The 22,262-nt window shown below is 49.4% G+C and overlaps 2 protein-coding genes across 2 annotated transcripts; both read left to right on the plus strand.

Moving 5' to 3' along the window:
- Positions 1-2,841: 2,841 nt before the first annotated feature.
- KRT35 (keratin 35) lies at positions 2,842-7,047 on the plus strand. The gene is made up of 7 exons (XM_079132833.1): positions 2,842-3,722; positions 4,503-4,585; positions 4,759-4,915; positions 5,068-5,229; positions 5,522-5,647; positions 6,110-6,330; positions 6,643-7,047. The coding sequence occupies exons 1-7, from the start codon at positions 3,252-3,254 to the stop codon at positions 6,788-6,790; spliced, it is 1,368 nt and encodes a 455-aa protein (XP_078988959.1). The 5' UTR covers positions 2,842-3,251; the 3' UTR covers positions 6,791-7,047.
- Positions 7,048-12,844: 5,797 nt separating this feature from the next.
- On the plus strand, positions 12,845-20,106 carry KRT32 (keratin 32). Its single transcript, XM_079132842.1, has 7 exons — positions 12,845-13,425; positions 14,081-14,163; positions 14,324-14,480; positions 15,780-15,941; positions 16,026-16,151; positions 16,882-17,102; positions 19,545-20,106. Exons 1-7 carry the CDS (start codon positions 12,943-12,945, stop codon positions 19,663-19,665), a joined length of 1,353 nt encoding a protein of 450 aa, XP_078988968.1. The 5' UTR covers positions 12,845-12,942; the 3' UTR covers positions 19,666-20,106.
- Positions 20,107-22,262: the final 2,156 nt, after the last annotated feature.

The following is a 22,262-nucleotide window of genomic DNA, read 5'->3' on the forward strand; positions in this document are numbered from 1 at the left end:
TGCCTTTTTTCCTCTACCAAACAACTGGTCATTTTGGCATGAACTGCTCATGACACAGATGTTGGATCCCTTCCTGGCTTGGGGTCTCAGTCTCTTGTCTGTGAGAGGAGAGTAGGCATAATAAGAACAACTGTGTTTTTCTACACCCTCTCTATTTGAATTTTCTGTCTTTCCCTTCCTTTCTCTACTCCTTTCTTCTCAAAACACAGTTCACCCTGGGCAAATCGTTCATCATTTGCTCACTCTTTCTGAGACATCTAGGAGTCCAGTTCTGTGCTTGACATGACAGGAGCTTCCAAAGAAGTAAAAGGTCAGTCCTCAGGTCAATCCTTCCCAGTGTCCCTGAGAAGCTGGGGCTGAAACACAAGACTGAGGATGGCAGTTCATGGAGGGCCAAGGGATCTCCCACCATCCATTGCCATGGGTGCTCAGCACTGGAAGGGCGTGTCAGGGCTGGAGCAGGGGCCAGGCCCCAGGGAGAAGGGATGGCTGGGGCTGGGTTCCCAGAGGCAGTGGGGCGGGTTTGAGGCCTAAAACCAGAAAGCCTGGGCTTTAGTCTTCCTGGGAAGCCTGTGTAGACCTTGGGGAACCAGTCACTGTTCAGACTATTGAGCTCTCCTGAGGAAGATGGCATTCTTCTATCCATGGTTGTGTTGAAAGGCATGCGTGGGCTTCAAGGAGAAAGCACACCTTGAACAAATGCTAGTTCTGCCGACTCTCTTGCTCATCACCTGTGTGACCTTGGTCAGGCTCCTGAAACATTCCAAGCCTCAGATTACTCATCTATTAAATGGGGCTATGGACCATGCTGATCTCATGATGTTGTGAGGACCAAGTGAGAGAATGCATGGAGAAAGTTATGCACAGGGCCTGGTAGGTTCTGAGCGCTCAGTGCACCACGTCTGGTCCCATCAGCTTCGTTATTAACAGGGCTGTGCTGAAGAGCATTCAAAGCTGAATAGCACCTGAGATCTCCCTCTGGGAGGACAGTTATGGACCCCTGCCTGGGGACCCACGTGATCCCTGGGGCTGTGCAGGTTTCCCAGGTCTTCCTTCTGTGACTTCTCAGGGCCTTGTGACTCCAGGCTGGCCCACCCAGAGCAGGAGGTCGTGGCTTAGCAGGGTGGGTAAGTCCTATTCCCACTTGGCTGGGAAACGCAAGCATCTGAGGAGGCTCGTCCAGACTCTCAGGTCACTCTGCCATTTGCACTGAGGATGGATCTCCAGGAGGCTGAGGCAGCCAATGGGCCCCCAGGCTTGTGCTGGTTATACGGGTGTCTGGATGCAGGAAAGGCACGTCGACTCATTGGAAGTGAGTATCTGAGGGCCTCAAACCTATGTACCTAGCCCACGGGAGAGTGGCCTGTGTGCTCAGAGCCTGTCCATATTCCCTAGTGACAGCTGCTTGGCATCATCGGTCTCAGTGTAAGACTGTGCTCAGGCGAGGACAGGCCATCAGAGCGGCTGCCCCAGTGAGCGCTGATCACAGGCGGCTGCTGTTTGAGATGCTTCAAACTCATTTACTTCTCATGGCGACACTAGGGAGCAGGTTCTGTTATTTTCTCCCCGGTTTACAAAAGAGAAAACAGAAAGACATCCAAAGAAGTGAAGTCAGGGAACCCACAAATTCAGATGTAGCCATCCTGTGCTGCTTCTCCTGGGACAGCAGAGGGTGAGCAGCAGCCCCATGTGGAACCCACCCCACTTGTCTCCTCCTGTTCTCCGTAGATTACATCATATCTAGCCCAGGCTGGGATCCCAGGCTGGGATCCCAGGCTTTCCAGTAGCCAGCTTGGGGCACGAAGCAAGCTCTTGGCATCTCTGAGTCTTGATTTCTTTAGCTTCAAAGTAGGGATGAGAAGCTCAGGTTTTCGGAATAATTCTGGGGCTTCAGTGAGACCATGTGTGGGGAAGCGCTGGGTGCTGTGCTTGGTTCACTGCTGGTGCTCAGTCATGGTTATTTTCTCTCTCTTTTTTTGGTACTGTGGATTGAACTCAGGGACACTCGACCACTGAGCCACATGCCCAGCCCTATTTTGTATTTTATTTAGTGACAGGTCTTGCTGAGTTGCTTAGCACCTTGCTTTTGCTGAGTCTGGCTTCGAACTCCCAATCCTCCTGCCTCAGCCTCCCAAGCCTCTGGGATTACAGGCATGCGCCACTGTGCCCGGCTATGGTTGTTCTCTTGATGGGAAGATAATTAGCATCCCTAGAAGAGTGAGCAGGTCCCCAATCCACAGGGCAGATCAGAAGACAAGGCCTCATCCTGGGATCCACCACCTCTCCCCTCTCTTCCAGGCCTCCCTGGCTTGGTAGACTGGCCTTGCTAGATCCACTGTTAAGTTTTCTAGGTGTCGGTTCAGCAAAGTCCTGCAGCAGAGAGAAAACTGAGAAGGCCAGGTTCTTGGTGCTTGCTGAGGAGGCCCCTGAATCAAGGTCTCACCTTCTTTTCATTCAGGTAACCTGAAGGAAACCCTCCATTTTCCACTGAGGAGCAGGGAAGACAAGCCCTCCTAGCCACAGCTCTGGGTGGCATCATGGGCAGATGCCTGATGGCCTGTGTTCTAGTCATTTTGGCTGGAAATAAGCTACATAATCAGAATAGATTTCCTGGTAAGGGAGGGGGTAGGGGTGCATCAACCAAGGTTCTGCCAAGTTGAGGGTGACCAGTTGTCCTTTGCATCACGCCTTATGTTAAATGAAAACTAGAACATCCTGGGGAAGTGGGAAGAGTTGGCAACCCTGGCCATATCTTCTGAGCCAGTTCAAGAGCCCTCCCTTTCTCCTTGGCTGCAAGACCCTTGTCTTCCGGCAGCTTCCAGGCCTGCTCTTCCATCGGAGTCAGCCCATAAAAGGAGACAAAGCTGCAGAAGTCGAGGCGGTGGCTGGACTCCCACGCCTGTTTAATGAGGAGGCTGAGGTCTGGGCTCTGATGACAGGTCCCTTTGAAGAACTGATGGAGACTTGGTCTTCCCAGGGACAAGGGATGGTGGGGGTGAGTCTCCATGTAGCCACCAGTTCAACGGGACTCCTATTTTACAAGGCCGGGAAATCTTCACGGAAAGCTAAATAACAGGTTAATGAGGGGTTTCAATAGAAAGTGGTATTAACTTTAATGAGAAGAAAACACTTTGTAAGGGCCAACCAACACCCACTGGGGCGGAGGTATAAATCCTGGCTGAGGAGCTGCTTCTTCACATCGGGGTGTCTGGTCACAGAGCTCTACCACTTCCATCTGGGCTGCTGTGGCCATGGCTTCCAAATGCCTCAAAGCCAGCTTCTCCTCGGGATCCCTCAAGTGCCCAGGAGGAACTGGAGGGGGCTCTGGTCGTGTATCTACCATGTATTCCAGCAGCTCTTGCAAGCTCCCGAGTCTCTCCCGGGGGGCCCGCAGTTTCTCTGTGTGCACGGCTGGGCTGGGCAGAAGCAGCTACCGGGCTTCTGGTGGCCTCCCTGCTCTCTGCCTCCCCACTGGAGGCTTTACCACCAGCTACAGCATGGGCGGGGGCTGGTTTGGGGAAGGAATCCTCACTGGCAATGAGAAGGAGACCATGCAGTCCCTGAATGACCGTCTGGCCAGCTACCTGGAGAAGGTGCGCCAGCTAGAGCAGGAGAACGCCAGCCTGGAGAGCCGCATTCGAGAGTGGTGTGAGCAGCAGGTGCCCTACATGTGCCCTGACTACCAGTCCTACTTCCGGACCATCGAGGAGCTCCAGAAGAAGGTGAGAGGTTCCAAGCAGCACTGGCTACCCAGGAGCCTGGTGTCGCCAGACTGGCAGCCAGAACATGTGTGATGGTAGCCCTGCTCCCCTGGGGCACCTAGCAGGTCAAGAAATCTGTGGCCTCTTTTGTTTCTCCCAATAATTTCACAAGGGAGGTATCATTAGCCCATTATACAGAGGAGAATACTGAGGTTCTGGCTGGTTAAATGACCCAGATGGCCATCAGTGCCATCTATGAACTAACTGGTGTGTGACCTTCGGTACCATTGTCCATTTCTCTAATTTTTAATTCCTCATTTATTTAAAGGTGAAGGGATTGAATTTGATGTGTTTAGTGTAGATCAGGTTTCCCATAAGGAACTCAGGGAAGAAAACACCTGTCAGAAAAATTTCCTTCTTGTCCAGTCCACATGGCTTGAAAGTCACAGCTGGATCCTGAGAGGGACAATTTATGACCAGAGAATCACAGAATACACGATGAGCAGGCCTGGGAGACAGGAAGACAGGAAGGCAGGGAGAAGTCTTGTTCCACCATGCTGAGCCTTTCCTGCAGCAAGGCCACATCCTTCTCTCTGGCTCTGGGCTGCACTGGGAGGGATCTTAGAGGTTTCACAGTCTGATTTCTATAGCCAGCCATGAGCCTCAAGGAACCTCTGCTGCCAGGAGTCCAGGATGGACAACAGTTTCTGTCCAGAGGAGCCTCTCCCCCTGCCAGCCTTGGGAAGGTCCCACTAGCAGAAGGTCCCCTCTTATACTGAAGTTACTCCTTTATACCCCCAGACTCTTTGCAGCAAGGCAGAAAATGCCAGGCTGGTGGTGCAGATCGACAATGCCAAGCTGGCTGCCGATGACTTTAGGACCAAGTAAGTGGGCCTGCTCACCCTTGAGAGGGGCTGGTGGAATTGGACATGGGTCGTGCATTCGGTCACCAAGGCACAAAGGCAGGCAGGACTCAGCACCAGGGCAGTGTATGGTGGGGCCTGACTTTGAATGTGAAAGAAAACGGAGCTTCAGGTGCCCTGTTCTACACCTGCAGGTATGAGACAGAAGTGTCCCTGCGGCAGCTGGTGGAGGCCGACATCAATGGCCTGCGCAGGATCCTGGATGACCTGACCCTGTGCAAGGCTGACCTGGAGGCGCAGGTGGAATCTCTGAAGGAGGAGCTGCTCTGCCTCAAGAAGAACCATGAGGAGGTGAGCAGGGGGTTGGGGGGTGGTGAGCATGGGGAAGAGGCAAGCATGGCGGGGGCAGGTAGCATGTGGGAGGAGGTGAGCAGGGGGGAGGAGGTGAGCATGGGGGAGGCTGCCAACTGGGAAGGTTAGCACTGACCTGGTCTGTGCCACAGGAGGTGAACTCACTGCGCTGCCAGCTTGGCGATCGGCTCAATGTCGAGGTGGATGCTGCTCCACCTGTGGACCTGAACCGTGTTCTGGATGAGATGAGGTGCCAGTATGAGACTCTGGTGGAGAATAACCGCCGGGATGCTGAAGACTGGTTTGACACCCAGGTAGGTACCTGGAAACAATCAGTGCGACAGAGGCACATGTCAGGCCACACAGAAGTGGCCCTGAGATTTGGAATCAAGAAACCTGAATTTGAGAGTCTCAATTCTGTTCTAACTTCACTGTGCCTCTTTGGGCAGGTGGCTGTCTTCTAAACAGTATGAATGAAAGGAATGTGTTGGACTGGGCAATCTAGAAGGTCCTTCTTGATTGATGGTTCTAAGTGGCCTCTGTAGACCTTTGAAGCTGAGTACCCAAAAGGCTCCTAATCAGGTCCTGTGTGTATGTATGTTTCAGACCGAGGAGCTGAACCAGCAGGTGGTATCCAGCTCAGAGCAGCTACAGTCCTGTCAGGCAGAGATCATTGAGCTGAGACGCACGGTCAACTCCCTGGAGATCGAACTGCAGGCCCAGCAGAGCATGGTGAGCCCTGAGATGGGGGAGAGGTGTTGGTTGGAGCCTGGAATCCCACAGCCCCACTGTTTCCATGCTCTGATCATACAGGCAGCTCTAAGGGTTCAAGTTCTTAAGATGCTTCTCTTGCAGAGAAAGAAATAAGGGCCAGGTCCCAATCATAAATGCCCCAGTGGTACGGGGCAAGAGACCCACAGCAATCCATATATCCTGGCAGTAGCTCCTCTATTTGTGTAAGCATATCCATCTTGACATATTATCAGCTACTCTGAGATGCCATTAATCGGGAGATGGTCTCTGGATCCAGCAAGCTATGGGGGCTGGTTGGCTTATCTCAAATGAGATGTGTGATTGTGGTTCATCCTAGCTCAAAATGATTCTCTGAGCTTCCACTCTTGGATTTTGATGCCTCACTTGTACCTTCTCTGACCTCTAAATTTATTCCTCCTTCCATAACTCTTGACCTCCCAGAGAGATGCTTTGGATTCCACCCTGGCAGAGACAGAGGCCCGCTACAGCTCCCAGCTGTCCCAGATGCAGTGCATGATCAGCAACGTGGAGTCCCAGCTGGCCGAGATCCGGGCTGACCTGGAGCGACAGAACCAGGAGTATCAGGTGCTGCTGGATGTCCGGGCCCGGCTGGAGTGCGAGATCAACACGTACCGGGGCCTGCTGGAGAGCGAGGACAGCAAGTGAGTACCACTGCATTCTCTTGTCTTCTGAATGCAGTTTCCAAAGTTTTGGGGAGATAACATGGTGCCTGGGAAGAACCTGATACTCAGTCAGGAGCCCTGGGATTTACTTCTGGTCATGGTATGAAGCTGTCATGTGATTCCAACTGGACCCCTTTCTGCTCTGGGTCTCTGTTTCCTCTTTGGTAAGATGAGAGGGCAGGATTAGGTGATTTTTAAGATGCCTTCCAGTGTGCACATTCTGGGATCAGCTAGGAGATATCGAACAGCAACTGGAAGATCCAAGTGACCTGACTCTTTTCTGTCTCCTAGGCTCCCTTGCAACCCGTGTGCCTCTGACTACTCATCCTCCAAGTCAAGTTTCCCCTGCCTTCCTGCGGCCTCCTGCGGTCCAGGCATAGCCCGCACAACCTGCAGCCCCCGCCCTGTTTGTGTGCCCTGCCCAGGGGGTCGGTTCTGAGAATGTCTGACCCAGAAGGCCAAGGCCAATGTCTCCGAGGCTCGGACCTGGCCTCTACTCAACCCTAACTCTTACAGCTCAATCCCCTTTGTCCACACAGAGCCCAGGCCCAGGCCCAAGAGGGCTCACAGCAAACACATGCCTGCGAGTATCTCAGGGCCTGTCAGGAAGGCTGGCTGCCCCGAAGCCTTCACTCCTCATCATTTCAATGGGCACCAGGGTCTCTGTTCTCAGGCTGCCCCCTGGGTCGGGCTTTCTTTCTGGTGTGTTCCAGTAGGTTCTGAAATATAATACAAGGTTTCTATTAGTGCAACAATAAAGCATGTTTGCTCTGGCTCCTGATGCCTGATTCACATCATTTCTGTGTTCGTTTGTACCCAGAGGTAACCACTGGGCAGATGAATGCAGAATGCTTGACCAAGTGTGACCCTGGGGATGACAGGGTCCCTGGGCTCCTGATCAAGAGGGGTGGAGGCCACAGTGAGATGTTTTGCTTGACTTCTCTGAAGAAGACCTTTCCCCAAGATCCCAGTGTGGTGACAGTATTACCAGACCTCGCTTGCTATCCCTCTTAGTATACACGACCACCCTGTATGCTAGGAGATCAGTGACGTAGAGAGGATTTTAGGCCACTTTATTAGCCTCATGAATGTGAACCCTCATAAAAGCAGTGATATAGTACCACATGCTCATGGTACTTTTAAGGGTATAAACACCTTCTTTCCTTGCAGCCTTTCATAAAACCCTTCTAGTTCAGTAAACCCCCTTAATACTCTACATCCCATCATTCACACAAGATAGAGAGCAGGCCTGCCAGTGGGTCAGAGCCTGCAACAGCTCAGAAGTTCTTGCCCTTGGGAGACTCATGCTTCTTCTTCTGGCAGACTTTTAGCATCTGATGAGGCATGTGACCAGGCACAAGATGTGAGAGCTCCAGGCATCTCAGATGGAGGGCTCTTACATGTGTTCAGAATGTCCTCCCCAAAAGACTGGGCAAGTACCAGGTTCTAGCAGTCCCAGTGGGAAAGGGACAGGGTCAAGGCAGCACTTTCTAAGCTAGAGAGGAGGGAAGACTTCCCCGAGTCAGCCCTCTGCTCTCCAAAGATGCCAAAGGCTCTTGTTGGGGAACTTCAGTGGTCAAGAGGGCTCTAGCAGTGCCAGGGTGAGCAGATTGGTAAATGCTGCTGACCCACGCAGGCCCCAGTCCTGCCTCATCAAGGTGTCTGTATATTTCAACCTGATTCCACTGTAGATTCTGTCCCTTTCCGTCCCCGTGTATAGGAGGGCCTGGGCCTTCGGTCTCTGCCAACCCCTTGCTCATGGCAACCTCCACTGTGGTTCCAGTCATCCTAGAACACCTCAGCAGATTTTGTTGGGGGTCAGGTGTCCACTGGGTGGGGGGGGGGGGTGGACTCAGGACCATTCAGTTCATCCAACAAATCCTTACAGAGCACCAACATGTGCCAGGCAGTGGGTTAGGTACCAGGGGCAGGTTTGGCCTATGTAGGAGGGAGGCCTTGGGATGGGACAAGAAGGACACCCACTTACCACTACTTTCCTTTCCACCTAAGTGGTGGGAGGAGGCCATGAAATAAATGTAAAGAAAATGTGGGCCCAGAACACGGAGTCAGGTTGATGTGGGTTCAAATCCCAGTCCTACCACTAACTGCATAAGGGAGTGCTAACAGGTCACAGTCCCTTTTTTAACAACAACAACAAAATTTTTTTTTGTAGTTGGAGATGGACAGCCTACCTTTATTTTATTTGTTTATTTTTATGTGTTGCTAAGGATCAAACCCAGTGTGTCACACGTTAGGCAAGTGCTCTGCCACTGAGCTAGGGCCCCAGTTCCACAGCTCCTTTGCGAGTCTTAGTTTCCTCCTGGTAAAAGTGGAAAATGTGACCCTTGCTGTGTTGTAAAGTCCCTGTTGGGCATGCAATGGGCATCTGGAAACTAGTCAGCATTGACTCTTCTTCCTGGATGCCTGGATTGCTCTGGGGGTGTCTGGGATTTCATTGTCTGGGATTTCATTTCTTAGGTTTCCCTCAAGGCAGCAATACCCAAGGTAAAGCAGACTAGCTAAAGTGAATACACAATTATGCAATTTTTTATTTAATTCCAATTCTGACCAGTCATGGGGGAAGGCATGGTCAGCAGTACATGATGCTTTCTTGAGCACATGGTTCTAGTGAATTCTGTTTTGTATATGTCACATTCTTCCTCTTTGTGGCACTCTTGATGGCCCAAGACCCTTCCAAGCTTATCCTAGTTCCCTTCCAGATGGAGTTAACCACATATAACCCTGCCTCTAATTATTACTTACTTCATTTGCTTGTGCTTTTTAATTATAATACTGTTTCTATTTATCCAGATGTTCTCAGTCTTGTCTGTACATTGCAATAACCTAGAAAGCTTAACAAATAAAACAAGCATATGCTTGCTCTGTTTCCCAGAAATTCTGATTTAGTTTTTTTTTATCATATGGCCCAGTATTGGAATTTTTGAAGGTTCTGTAGGTGATGATAATGTACAGCCAGGGTTGTGAGCACCTTCATTAGGAGGAAGGGATTTTAGCAATACAACTTGGGAGTACAGGCTTAGAGCAGCCCTGACATAGACCTTAGCACTCTCAAGTCTGAACTCTAAGATAGTTTAGGGTATTCCTCAGTTATTTTTTCTCTAATATCAAATATTTGAAATGAATTATAAATTTCAGTTATCATTTTTATTTCCAAAGATACTGTTTTCTATTCTTCTTTTATAGCATCCAGTTCTTATTTCATGTATATCTCTGTTATACCCATCTCTGAGGTTATTATTTTAAAAAATATGGTTTTACAAAGGCCGAATGTTTTCCCTAATAAGTGGATGATGATACATATGGGGGTGGTGGGGGTAAGAGAAGAATGGAGGAACTTTGGATTATGTAGAGGGAAATGGGGGGAAGCAGGGATATGAAAGATGGTGGAATGAGGCAGACATCATTACCCCATGTACATGTATGATTACATGAATGGTGTGAATCTACATTGTGTACAACCATAGAAACGAAAAGTTGTACCCCATTTGTGTACAATGAATCAAAATGCAGTCTGTAAAAATAAAAAAAAAATGTGGTTTTAGATTTTGTGTTGTTTCTGTTTTCTTTAATTTCTCCTTTTACTGTTTGCTTTTTTTGTTTTGCCCTGGTTTTTAATGTTGGAAGCTTCTTTCACATATCTTGTGATTCTTTTGTTCATATTTAACCATGAGACACTAAACAGATGACAAAAGGTACTATGTGTATAAGCAGGTTGGAAAGTTGGATTTTTGGTTAGTACAACTAGTTGAATCCAGTTTTATAAGTCTTTTCTCTGGGGACATTGTTTTCTCAAAGAAGATCTTTGATTTTTTGCAGAGGAATGGAAAGAAGAAATGGCTCTCTAGCCAGGCCCTGATAGGCATCCCTTTTGTCCTTGTTTAAATGGGTCCTTCATCCTGGGTCTAGTGGCCCTAAACTATCCCCAGCATTTCTTCCTTGTTTTCTCCCACTTCTTTGGCTTTCTCTGCATCACTTTCCCTTCTCTCTCTCAACTTATTTGCTTTGACCTCAGAGAAGTTGAGGCACAGTGGACAGGTTTAGATTCAGACAGCCTGGGTCTGAAAACTGCTCGCCTCACTTACTCTGTGATCATCCTTCCCAACCCCCATAGACTGTGAGATGCACCCAGGTCTGGCAGTTTGACCAGAACTGTGGTCTCTGTTGGTTTTGAATGCTGCTGCTCTCCTTTATCAATCAACTCTCAAGGGCAAGTTGGTCCTTCATAATGCCCAGCATTTGAACTGAGTGGACTTTGCTGAAGATTTCCTGGAGAACGTGAGGTCAAATGGTGACATTCTCTCACTACCTTCCTGGTGTCTCTCTCTACACCTAACTCCTATTTTTCCTCTCCTCCTCATACCTTCCTTCCATGATTGCCATGGAAATTCAGAGTCTTCTCCCCTTTTTCCATCTGATGTCTTGCTGCCAAATCAGACCATCTACCCCAAGAAATGATTAATATAATTTTTTTTTAGGTAAAAACTGCTTTCTTCTGCAAGAGGAATTCTGGTGGCTGCTATTAAAATACATATGCTTTTCTACCTCAGGGATTCCCAAGACCACACAGAGGTCTTGCGGGATACAGGTTGCTGGACCTCATTCTCAGAGTTTCTGATTCTAGAGTGGGCTTGAAAAACTTCATTTCTAACATGTTCCTGAGTGACATAGATGCTGCTGAACTGGGGACTCTACTTTGAGAACTATGGCTACACTTTATTATATTTATCTTATTTTTTTGTGAAAGAGGATTCAATGGGCAAATGAATGTCAAGAACCCAGCACAGTGCCTGGCACTGGTGTACATTTGATAGCACTGGTTATGCTTTGGAAGGATGGCCTGAGGTCTCATCCTGTGTACTTGACATTGCCATCTCGCCTCCTTCTGTCTGACACCACTGGGTTCTCTAAACTGTTCAGACGAGGGTAGTGGGATTATACTTGTTATAGGAAATCAAGCTAAGATATTATTTAATCAAACCCTTTCCATTAGCATGAAGAAATTGAAGCCCAGGGAGGCAAACTGACTTTCCCAAGGCCACAGAACAAGCTAGAAGGCAGCTTATCTATTTTGACTTTTCTTAAGCAATGAAAGGACTGGCTGGCCCTTTGACCAACACTTCTGGGAGTAAATGAAAAGAATACTTACACCCCAACATTATATTGGGAAGAGAGTGAATAAAAGATGTGGCTATACAACACACATATTGAACATGTGTTATGTGAGCTCCTTGCATCTGCAGAGGACTGAAAACCACTGGTACAGCAAGTTGCCTTATGGGAATGCCCAAGGTGCCCATTACAGGGACACTTGCTCCTGGTCTCCCGACTTGGCTCATCCCAGGGCTGCAGAGCATCCCTTCTCAAAGGGGCTGATCCCCACGGCTTCTGTTCTCTGGGGTCCTGAAGTAAGCCCACCCTGTCCACCACTGCAGAAAGTAAAGCCGGTTTCAACCTGTTCGACCTCAGTCTGTACAAAGTCAATATTCAAATGCTTATCTGGATACGATGGCATACACCTGCAATCTCAGTGGCTTAGGAGACTGAGGCAGGAGGATTGCAAGTTCAAAGCCAGCTTCAGCAACTTATTGAGGCCCTAAGCAACTCGGCGAGACTGTCTCTAAATAAAATACAAAATAGGGCTGGGGATGTGACTTGGTGGTTAAGCACCCCTGAGTTCAATCTCTGGTCAAAACAAAACCAAACCAAACCAAAAAAAAAAAAAAAAAAAAAAAAAAAAAAACAAAAAAAAAACAAAATAACCAAAAAAAATGCTTGGCAACTCAGTGATCACTGAGTGGAGGCCCGACATGGTCAGGGTAGAGCGTTGGCCTCCTGGAGGTACTACTGATCTGCTTTTCCAAGAAAAGGGCCTCGCCCTTCCCTGTCTCGAATGAAATGATGTGCTGGATTTTTAGGCTTTTGATCTGCATCTTAACTTCCTCTCTCCTTCCCTGATATTACTTTCTTTCCCTTGGTGGGAGGGTGATGCATGTTCGGAAGCGGAAGAGGGTCATTTTCCTGTCTCCCTGGATTTACGCCACTGCTAGTATCGATGCAACTTCTGTCACCCACATGTTTCCTTGTTAAGGGGCCAGGCCTCTTCCCACAGGGAATGCTCTCATTAAAAGGGGTAACCGCCTCTTCACAGCCCTGTAGACTTCCTCAGGGTAGGTGCAGGCGGCGGTGCACTGGGCAAGGCCAATGGCAACACAGGGCCAGGTTGTGGCAGTCCCTGACCACCACGCCCTGATAATGAGGGCCCAGGCCTGGAGCTGATCCTTTGAAGATGTGTCTAGAAGCTTTCCCCTGGTTATCAATGATAGGAGCCCAGAGTCCTGCTTTAGCCAAATGACAAGTTTGGCGTCTTTTATGAGGAAAGGAACTCCTTATTGGAAACCAGATTGCAAATTAATGAGCAGCTTCCTCTGGGACTGAGTGTAAACATCAACATCCCCCAGGACGACTTTCTAGCGTGAACCCCCTCACTCCAAGGGTATAAAAAGGTTCCAGTAGGAGGTTTGCCTGTAGACATTGGGACAGCTGCAGCTGAGGAGGAAGGGCCTCCCCAATATGACTTCCAACTGCTGTGTCACCAATACCTCGCCAGCCTCTGTCAAGGGCTGCCCTCGGCCCTCCTCCGTCTGCTCTAGCAGCATGAGTTGCCGGCCCGAGCTGTGCCTGGGTTATGTCTGCCAGCCCATGCAGTGCATGCCTTCCATCTGCATGCCTCCCAACTACCGGCCAGCCAGCTGCCTCTCCAAGACCTACCTGCCCAGCTCCTGCCGACCTAGTAGCTGCTGGCCGGCCGGTGGCATCTCCAGCTCCATGGGTACCTGTGGCTGGTACTGTGAGGGCTCCTTTAATGGTAATGAGAAGGAGACCATGCAGTCCCTGAATGACCGCCTGGCCAGCTACCTGGAGAAGGTGCGCCAGCTGGAGCAGGAGAACGCCAGTCTGGAGAGCAAGATCCAAGAAGCCTGCCAGTCCCAGGTGCTCACAATGTGTCCTGACTACCAGTCTTATTTCAGGACCATCGAGGAACTCCAGCAGAAGGTGAGGTCAAGTGGAGAACAGACTCGCTGGGGAGGCATCCGGAATAGCTGGCACTTTGGATTTGAATCGCACTAATTTAGTAAGCTATGTTCAGGGAAAAGAGACCTCCCTAGGGCATTCGATTATCTCATCATTTATGCACTCAGCCAGAGCCCTTAATGTGGGAAGAGCCCTGGAATCTAGTCTTAGCTCTATCATTGACTCGGTGTATGACTTTGGGAGGTCCGTTCCTTTTTCCAGGACTCAGATTATTCCTCTGTAAGGTGGGGATAACAATGGTCCTTATGTAATGGGGTTGTCAAGAGGATTCAGTAAGACAGTGCAGGTCAAGTGCTTGCACTAGTCCCTGGTCTTTCAGAAAAATGTCAAGGACCTTTCTAACTATCACGTGATGACTTCATACAGAATGAGATTCTTTCCTTCCCTATTTCCTACTTGAAATGGGGCAGTTGGATTTATAAAGCCCCAGGTGATTAATTAAAAAAAAAATAAATCGCAAGGACAAGAAGCTCCCTTAATATTGCCCAGAATGCCAGAGTAGAGGGACTTCCTCAGGGATGGCCACAGGGCTGCTGAGTCCTATTTCTGCTTCTGCTCTTGAGGTTCTGTTTCCTTCTTCTCTTCCTGCACTAACTCCCTCCATGTGGCCCACCAGGTTCTGTGCACCAAGGCGGAGAATGCCAGGATGGTCGTGCACATCGACAATGCCAAGCTGGCTGCTGATGACTTCAGGACCAAGTGAGTTTGACTGGGGGACTGCTGCCCCTCTTCCTGGGCCCCTCTTGGGGTGGCTTTCCTTGAGCTTCACAGAAGGTTGGGAAGTGCTAGCAGTTAAAGGCCTTCCCTGAGTTCCATATGCAGTTCCACCCTTCACTTGCTGACTCCCAACCATGTGCAGGTATGAGACGGAGCTGTCCCTGCGGCAGCTGGTGGAGGCCGACATCAATGGCCTGCGCAGGATCCTGGACGAGCTGACCCTGTGCAAGGCTGACCTGGAGGCGCAGGTGGAGTCCCTAAAGGAGGAGCTGCTCTGTCTCAAGAAGAACCACGAGGAGGTGAGGCTAGAAGTCGAGCTGAGGAGGGGAGGCAGAGCGGGAAGAACATGGCATTTGGGGCTGGGTAGGTGTGGGTTGAAATTGCGGGGCCTGATACATATTATTTCTGTGACTTTGCCCAGTTGATGCCATCTTTCTGAGCCCCCTCATGTGTAAAATGGGGCTAACATGATCATATAAGGTTACTGTGAGGATTTAATGGACATGACCTGGATCATACCCATGGTCCAGGTCATGGACATGAAAAGACCAGCCTCTTGGTAGCTGCTCAGAAATGTATCTCCTTTTTGCTGCAATTCCTGGGACAGTGTGACTGCCGAATGCTCACTTGTGGTGAAAGCATTTGTCTTTCTCCTTAGAGCCACAGAGTGACGTGGTATGGCCAGGGGCAGGTTATATTCTGGAACTCACATTAATGGCTTGCCCATCCATTTCTGCCAGGATAGACTCCTGGGGGTGTCCCTATCTCTTCTGAGAGAGAGTTGAACTACAATGCCTTTCTTCTTTTTCTTGTCCCTATCTTTGTCCCCCCTTTTCTGTTCTGTTTGCATATAATACACTTAAACCAAAGCTACAGGGAAGCCCTCTACAATCTCTTTCTTCCTCTCTGGTGGTCCTCAGAGGGAACCTGTGTGTTGCAAAGCCCACCTGAGCTGTAGGACTTTATTCTTTCTTCCCTGGGTTGACTCTCAACCTCTTGACGTGGGATTTGAATGAACAAGTGTCTCTGGATCCTGGCTGGATTTCCTTCAGCTTAAGTGTAAAGTAACAACCCATCACCATGTTCTCACTGAGCACCCTTGGGCGCCTGACTCATTCCACTTAAATCAGACAGCTGGGAACCATACCAAGAAGTCACTAATGAGGCATTATCACTCACTCCAGCAGCCTCAGTGACAACTTTCTTTCGTTGGCAACCAAGACTGGGGAGTCACTCACTCTTGACTTGGGGCCTTGAACCAGGTGGAGCCTGGTTTCTGTTTCCCTCTTTCCCAACTGAACAGGGGTGGGAGGGTGACAGGGGAACCTGGGGGGATGGGCCCCCCATATTAGCCCAAATAGATCAAATGCACCCTTTAGCTGCTTTTGGCTTCTACCAAAGTGACAGAAGGTGTCATGGAAGGGTACAGCTGGAGCTGGAAGATCACTGGATACTGCAGGGTGGACTGTTGTCCTCCAAGGACCCCTCTAACTCTGAGATCTTCAGCATCTTTTGTTGGATCTTTTCATGTCTCCCTGGGAAGGTGAGCTGGGGATGTGTGATTTTTCACACTTACCCTGGGTCTTGTGCCTTTTCAGGAAGTCAGTACCCTCCGGTGTCAGCTTGGAGACCGCCTTAACATTGAGGTGGATGCTGCGCCCCCTGTGGACCTGACCCGGATGCTGGAGGAGATGAGGTGCCAGTACGAGACCATGGTGGAGAGCAACCACAGGGACGTGGAGGAGTGGTTCAACCTGCAGGTGGGTGTGCCCCTCCAGGTGGCCAGCTCCTCAGTGTCCTGAGGGAGGGAAGGTCCTCCTCGCTTTCTCCTTTCTCCCCTGCAGATGGAGGAGCTTAACCAGCAGGTGGCCACAAGCTCTGAGCAGCTTCAGAGCTACCAGTCCGACATCATCGATCTGAGACGAACAGTGAACACACTGGAGATTGAGCTGCAGGCCCAGCACAGCCTGGTGAGTGCTGCTGCTGGGTTCCTCTCTGCCAGCCCAGGATCTGAGGCAGTGCTGAGTGAGCGCAGGTGCAGGCTCGCGGGAGAGGGAAGAGGAGACCTGGATTTCAGTCACCACAGACGCTCCCCCAGCAGACATCCAAGGTTTCTTCCAAGATCCAGCTCAGAGATAGAAGGGGCATATCCCAGATCAGATCTGGGTCAGGTGGACACTATCTTAACAGGATTCCTCAAGAAGGCCTGCTCCCTGCTTATTCTGCTCTTCTACACCCCTGGTTCTCTATATTACCACAGGGATTTAAACAGTCCCGATCCCTAGGTTTTTCTCTGGACCAACTGAACCAGAATCACTGGAGGTAGCGCCTGCACATGGGTATTTTTAAAGGACTTCTGTGTGACTCTGAGTGCAGCCAGCGTTGAAAACTGCTGTCCTAAATGATGCCATAGGGGAGGTACTTGGTAAACCTCAAATCCAAAGCCTGAAGCCATCCTACGGTTTTAGAAGGAAAAGGGATCTAGAAGCAGATCTAGGACGTGGGTTTAAGCTTTGATTCCATCACTTAACAGGCGCCTAATCCCACATGACCTTTCTGGGCTTCAGTTTCGGCAGCGACTTTCTTGCAGGGGGTGGGTCGTGACCAACACCAAAGGGAGACCTGGTTCTTCTCTGTTCTTTCTGAACCAGGCCATGTAAAATAGCTTACTCCTCATGGTTATATCTTCTTTTGCCTTAGAGGGGCTCTCTGGAAAATACACTGGCAGAGACGGAGGCCCGCTACAGCTCCCAGCTGGGCCAGATGCAGTGTATGATCACCAACGTGGAGTCCCAGCTGGCCGACATCCGCTGTGACCTGGAGCGGCAGAACCAGGAGTACAAGGTGCTGCTGGATGTCAAGGCCCGGCTGGAGTGTGAGATCAACACGTACCGGGGCCTGCTGGAGAGCGAGGACTGCAAGTACGTAGGACCTGGAGGGGCTCCGTAGGAACGTGCATGAGGGTTGGGGGAGGTTATAGGAAGCAACCGCATCCACCCTTAAGAACCAGCTTAGAACCCTGTCAAGATGAAGAAGCCATTGGGAAGCTGGCAGGGTCTGAAGAAGGCCAGGTGATGATCTTTCTGCTGTCATCCTGTTATGGGCTCATGGGAAACCATTCTATTCTATGCCAAGTTGACAAACTACTTCCAAGCTCCAGGTCTTGGAAGGATGCTGTATAGATGACAAGGCATCTGGGCTCAAATTGTTTGCATCTGTTAAAGGGCTAGGCAGACAGTCCCTGGAGAGTTCACCAGGGGGAAAAGTTTTTAGAATGTTAGGGGACAACAGGTAGCTTAATAAGACTGAGCCATGGTGGGAATCAGGACAGGAATGGGGATCAGGACAGGCCCATTCATGGACAATCACAAGACAATGCTGGTATGTGTGGGCTGTTATTTTATATACAAGTGGGAGGACTTTCTTTCCTTCCTTCCTTCCTTCCTTCCTTCCTTCCTTCCTTCCTTCCTTCCTTCCTTCCTTCCTTCCTTCCTTCCTTTCTCTCTCTTTCTCTTTCTTCCTTTTCCTTCCTTCTTTCTCTTTTTTAGGAGGGACTATAGAATTTGCTTACCTGTTCATCAACCCCATTAGAAGGTAAACATCTAGAATGCAGAGACAATAAGATGCATTTTCATTTCCTGAAATTGGCTCATGGTAGATCTCAATAAATGTTTCTTGTCCAAGTCAAAGAGAGCTCAAAGCTGCTCTTCAGGAAAGTTACCCTGAGAGTTGTAGAAGAACTGAGTAGAGGGGGAACCAGTCAGGGACACTGGCCATGGCCTAGGTAAGCAACGGAGAGAGCCTGATCAGGGCAGTGGAGGCATTTGCTCTGCATGCTGTGCAGTCAGGATCAGCAGGACTTGGTGGCTGTCTGGATGCAGGAGTCAGCGGGGCCGTGGACACCTGGTGGGCTGATCCCTACTGCAGCATTTCCTTTTACATTTAGCATTGATCTCTGTCATTCAGAATTTGTTTCTCCTCTTCCTCCTCCTCCTCCTCCTTCATCTTTTTTGAGGTGTTGGTAATAAAACCCAGGACTTGATGCCTGCTAGGCAACACTGTACCACTGAGCTACACCCCCAGTCCTGTCATTTAGAACCTTATCCTCTCGTGCAAGTGTTGCAAAGTCAGATATTTGCAAACACCAGACCATTAACACATGTGTGATGTGTGTCATGTGAACACACATGGGAACCAAGGAGCCCATGCCTCATCCAAGGACAGCAGCAGTGTCCCCTCAGGGCCAATGCTGTCATGTGAGTACAGGCCCAGTATTGCTGGGTTTTCTGATTGATCAAGGGAAGTTGACAATTTGAATGTCTTAAAATGCTAAATCATATCCAGGTTTTAAATTTTTTCAACAAATTAAAAAAAATAGAATGCCAGTCAAATTAAGTACCTTTCAGGCTGTCTGTAGCCCTCCGGCTGCCTGTTGTGTCTCTGAGCTGTTTGGTCTCTGCCCAGCATCCAGTGCATTGTTCCTGGCTTAGAGCCCCAGCCTGTCAGTCTCTGAGATCACCCTCTTTCCTTTTGCCATGTATTCATTCCATACTCACTTATTTCTTCTTATTCACCACATTAAATGCCTACTCTATGCCAGGTATGCAGGGTGGGCACACATACTGCCTAGTGTGGGTGTGTGTGTGGGGGAGTCCATAATAGAATAGTTACTGACTGCAGGTATGCAGGGTGGGCACACATACTGCCTAGTGTGGGTGTGTGTGTGGGGGAGTCCATAATAGAATAGTTACTGACTGCTGTAGAAGGAGGTATGGGTACCACTGTGGGATGTGACCCAGAGAGATGGGGGAAGGCTTCAGGAACATGGCAGTTGAGTTGAGCTCTTAAGGAGCAGAAGAAATTGATTAGCTGAGCAAATGGGGAGGAGTGTTTTAGAAAGAGCCAACAAGACACAAAAGTTCTGTGATCTGAGCAGCATAGACCACAGGGAAACTGGCAGGAGATAAGAGCGTGGCTGATAGGAGAGCACCGAGGTCAGGAGGTGAGGCTGGGGAGAGAGGCAGAAGCAGGACCAAGTAAGTGCTCTTAAGAGCTGACTTCATCCCAAGCACAAATGGAAGCTACTGATGGTTTTAGGCAGAGGAAGGATACGATTAGGTTGGTGTCTGCAGGAGATCATCTGGTCACTAAGTTGATGGCAGTTAGCAGGGGCAAGAGTGGGTTGAGGGGATCAGTTAGGAGGCTGCTGAGATAACACAAAAAAAGATGATGGAGGTTGGGACGAGGGAAGCTGGGTGGAGAAGATGTACAGTGGACCCATTTGAGAAGCCTCGTGGCTAGAACTGGCAAGATCAGCTGCTGAGCTGGCCCCTCCACTAATCCCACCGTGGCTTCTCCCGCAGGCTGCCCTGTAACCCGTGCTCTACTCCCTCCTGCCAGCCTTGCGCGCCCTCGCCCTGTGTGCCCCGCCCCGTCGGGGTGCCCCGCACCTTCTGCGTGCCCTGCTCCCCTGCCCGCTACTGAGTTTCTCAGCGCTGTGGATCCTGGAAGGACCCGGGCTGGGAGACCTGGTACCTCTCAGGCTGAGCCAGACCACAGTTCCATCAGAGGAGCAGGGCCACCATTGGCCAGCGAGGACGACCCTGAGCAGGACCAGGAGGTGGACCATCCACAACGTGTCCAGATACCACAGGGGGCGCCCTTGCCCTCAATGCTTCAAAACTGCCTCCTCCATTTCCGGGGGCCAACTGTTCCTTTTGGTGATGCTTCTGGTGGTCCAAGTCGTTGCAGAGAGCATGTGTTCTTAGTTAACTGGCAAATAAAGCCTCATTTAGTGGCCTTGCACGTGTATCTTTCTCCCTTTGTCTCTCACAGCCAGTTCGACTCTGTTGGGTTCAAGAGGAATATGCCCAAGTCCTGTATTTATTTTTATGCCCCCATTGTTCCACAGAGGCTTGAGAGGTGTTGGCTAAAAGAGCGTACATGCCATAAATCATTTAAAATCAGGCAATCAGTCTGGAGCCAAATAGTAAAAGAATAAAGAAGGAGATAATTATGCCAGAAACCTAGGCCAAATTCTTGTAATTGAGAATAATACTATAATAAACCCACCCTTAAATCTCATTACAGCTGGTACAATGGGATTATTCATTCATTTAAGAGATCTTTGATGAATGCCTACTAGGAGAAGTTTCTGCATTAGAGACTGGCTAACCCAAGTGATGGTCCCCAGACATCTAGTTAATAGTGCCTCATTTAATTGTGGCAACAATCTATGAACAAGGTACCATTCTTTCCTCCACTTTATAAATGTGGAAACAGAGACCCAGACAGGTTAAGAGACTTGCCCAAAGTCACACAGCAAGTGGTGAAACTAGGACTCAAACTGAAACCTTCAGGATCCAGAGATGCTCAGTCCATTCACATTCATAGTTCTTACTACTTGCAAACCACAGCTGGGTATAAGGGATACCAAACTAGGCAAATGAGCCTCACCATCCAGACACTTATAATTAGAAGGGGAGCTAAGACCAGTATATTCCTCAATAAGGGCCACATAGTAATAGTAACAACAGGTACGATGATCACTGCCACTTACTGAGCATCCTACAAAAATTAATATGTAGTTTCCATGACTCCCTTGTAAAGTCAGCATTGTAACCATTTGAGATGTGGGAAACAGAGGCCAAGAGAATAGTTAAGTCAGTTATACAGGATTACATGCAAGGACAAAGATTTAAACACAAGTCTAATTGCACAGTAGTATTTTTTTTTTTTTTAAATGACCATGCTACACTGCCAAATTCCTATCTGGAAAGAAGAAACCCAAACAAAGATTGGGAGAAAGTACTGTCTGGGGGGATCCCAAAGGGCTTCTTGTAGCTGGTAGCGATTGAGGTGGGCTTGGAGGGTGAAGGGGAGCTACACATACAAGACAGGTGGGTGCCTGAGGGGTGGTTCACGGGGGTACGGTCTTCATGTCTGGGGCGGTGGAGTGGCCCGGCTGGCTGGAGCAGCAGGTTCCTATGTGAGAGACTGATGGGGATAAAGCTCGAATGGAGGAAGGCATTGGATTTCGGGGCTCCTCAGGAACCCCATGAAGAGCCCGACTGTCCAGGAGGCAGTGGGAGGGCTGCAGTGGAGCCTGAGCCCCAGGGTGCCATGATCAGAGTGGTATCTTCCAAAGACTCACATGGAGTGTAGACAGGCTGGCTGAGAGGTAAGCAGAAGACTGATCGATTGTCAACAGAAGAAGCCAACAGGCCCTCAGCTAAGGCAGTGGCGGTGACCATGGGAAAAATAAGGCTCAATTTCAGAGATGTGGTGAAGGACCTGCCTTGGCAATGGACTGGCCATGGCAGGTAAAGAGGAGAGAGATGAGTACCTTTCTGAACCTCACTTTCCAAACACATAACTCTTCCTTAATGAGCTGAGGTGATGTTTCTATTAAGTATCTGCCCTCTGGCCTTGCCAAGAAATGATGAAAGTGGATAAGATCCCCAAGCTGCCTGGGGGCCCTCTGAACATGATCCCGCATGCCTGCCTGGCAGACAAGGCCATTAGCCCAACAGCGGAGACACTCATATAGTGTTGAGCCAGCTGTGGTTCCTGGTTGGTGAGTGGGTAAAATTTCAATGCAGTGCAGTGCCAAGCGGGAGGGGTTCCTCATCACTGTGTGCAAACCAGTATTCCTTTTCCACATGTGCTTAGCTTGAAAAGCATGTGAGATGGAACAGGCTAAATATTTGGTTCTAGAATTCTAGATCTGTTCTGTTCAATATGATAGCCACTAACTACCTTCCTTAGCTATTTGATTTTAATTAAATAAAATGTAAAAGACAACTAGCCTCCCGTGGTTAATATGCATTGTTCTAAGAGGAACGAAGCAAGACAATGTGGGTATAGAATATTTCCAACATCACAGAAAGTTCTGTTGGATAGAGCTGGCCTAGACTGTCAGACTAGAAGGAGCCTTCCAGATGATTTGGCCCAGCCTCTCCCATTTTAGACGAGGAGTGTAAGACCCAAGGGAAAGGAAAGATGTGCTCACAGATACACAACCAACAGGTGCAAATTGAGGCCAAGTGTTTTGAAGCCAAGCCTAGAAGTTCTCTCTAAGC

This window comes from Sciurus vulgaris (genome assembly GCF_902686455.1).
Source record: "Sciurus vulgaris genome assembly, chromosome: 3".
Classification (NCBI taxonomy): Eukaryota; Metazoa; Chordata; class Mammalia; order Rodentia; family Sciuridae; genus Sciurus; species Sciurus vulgaris.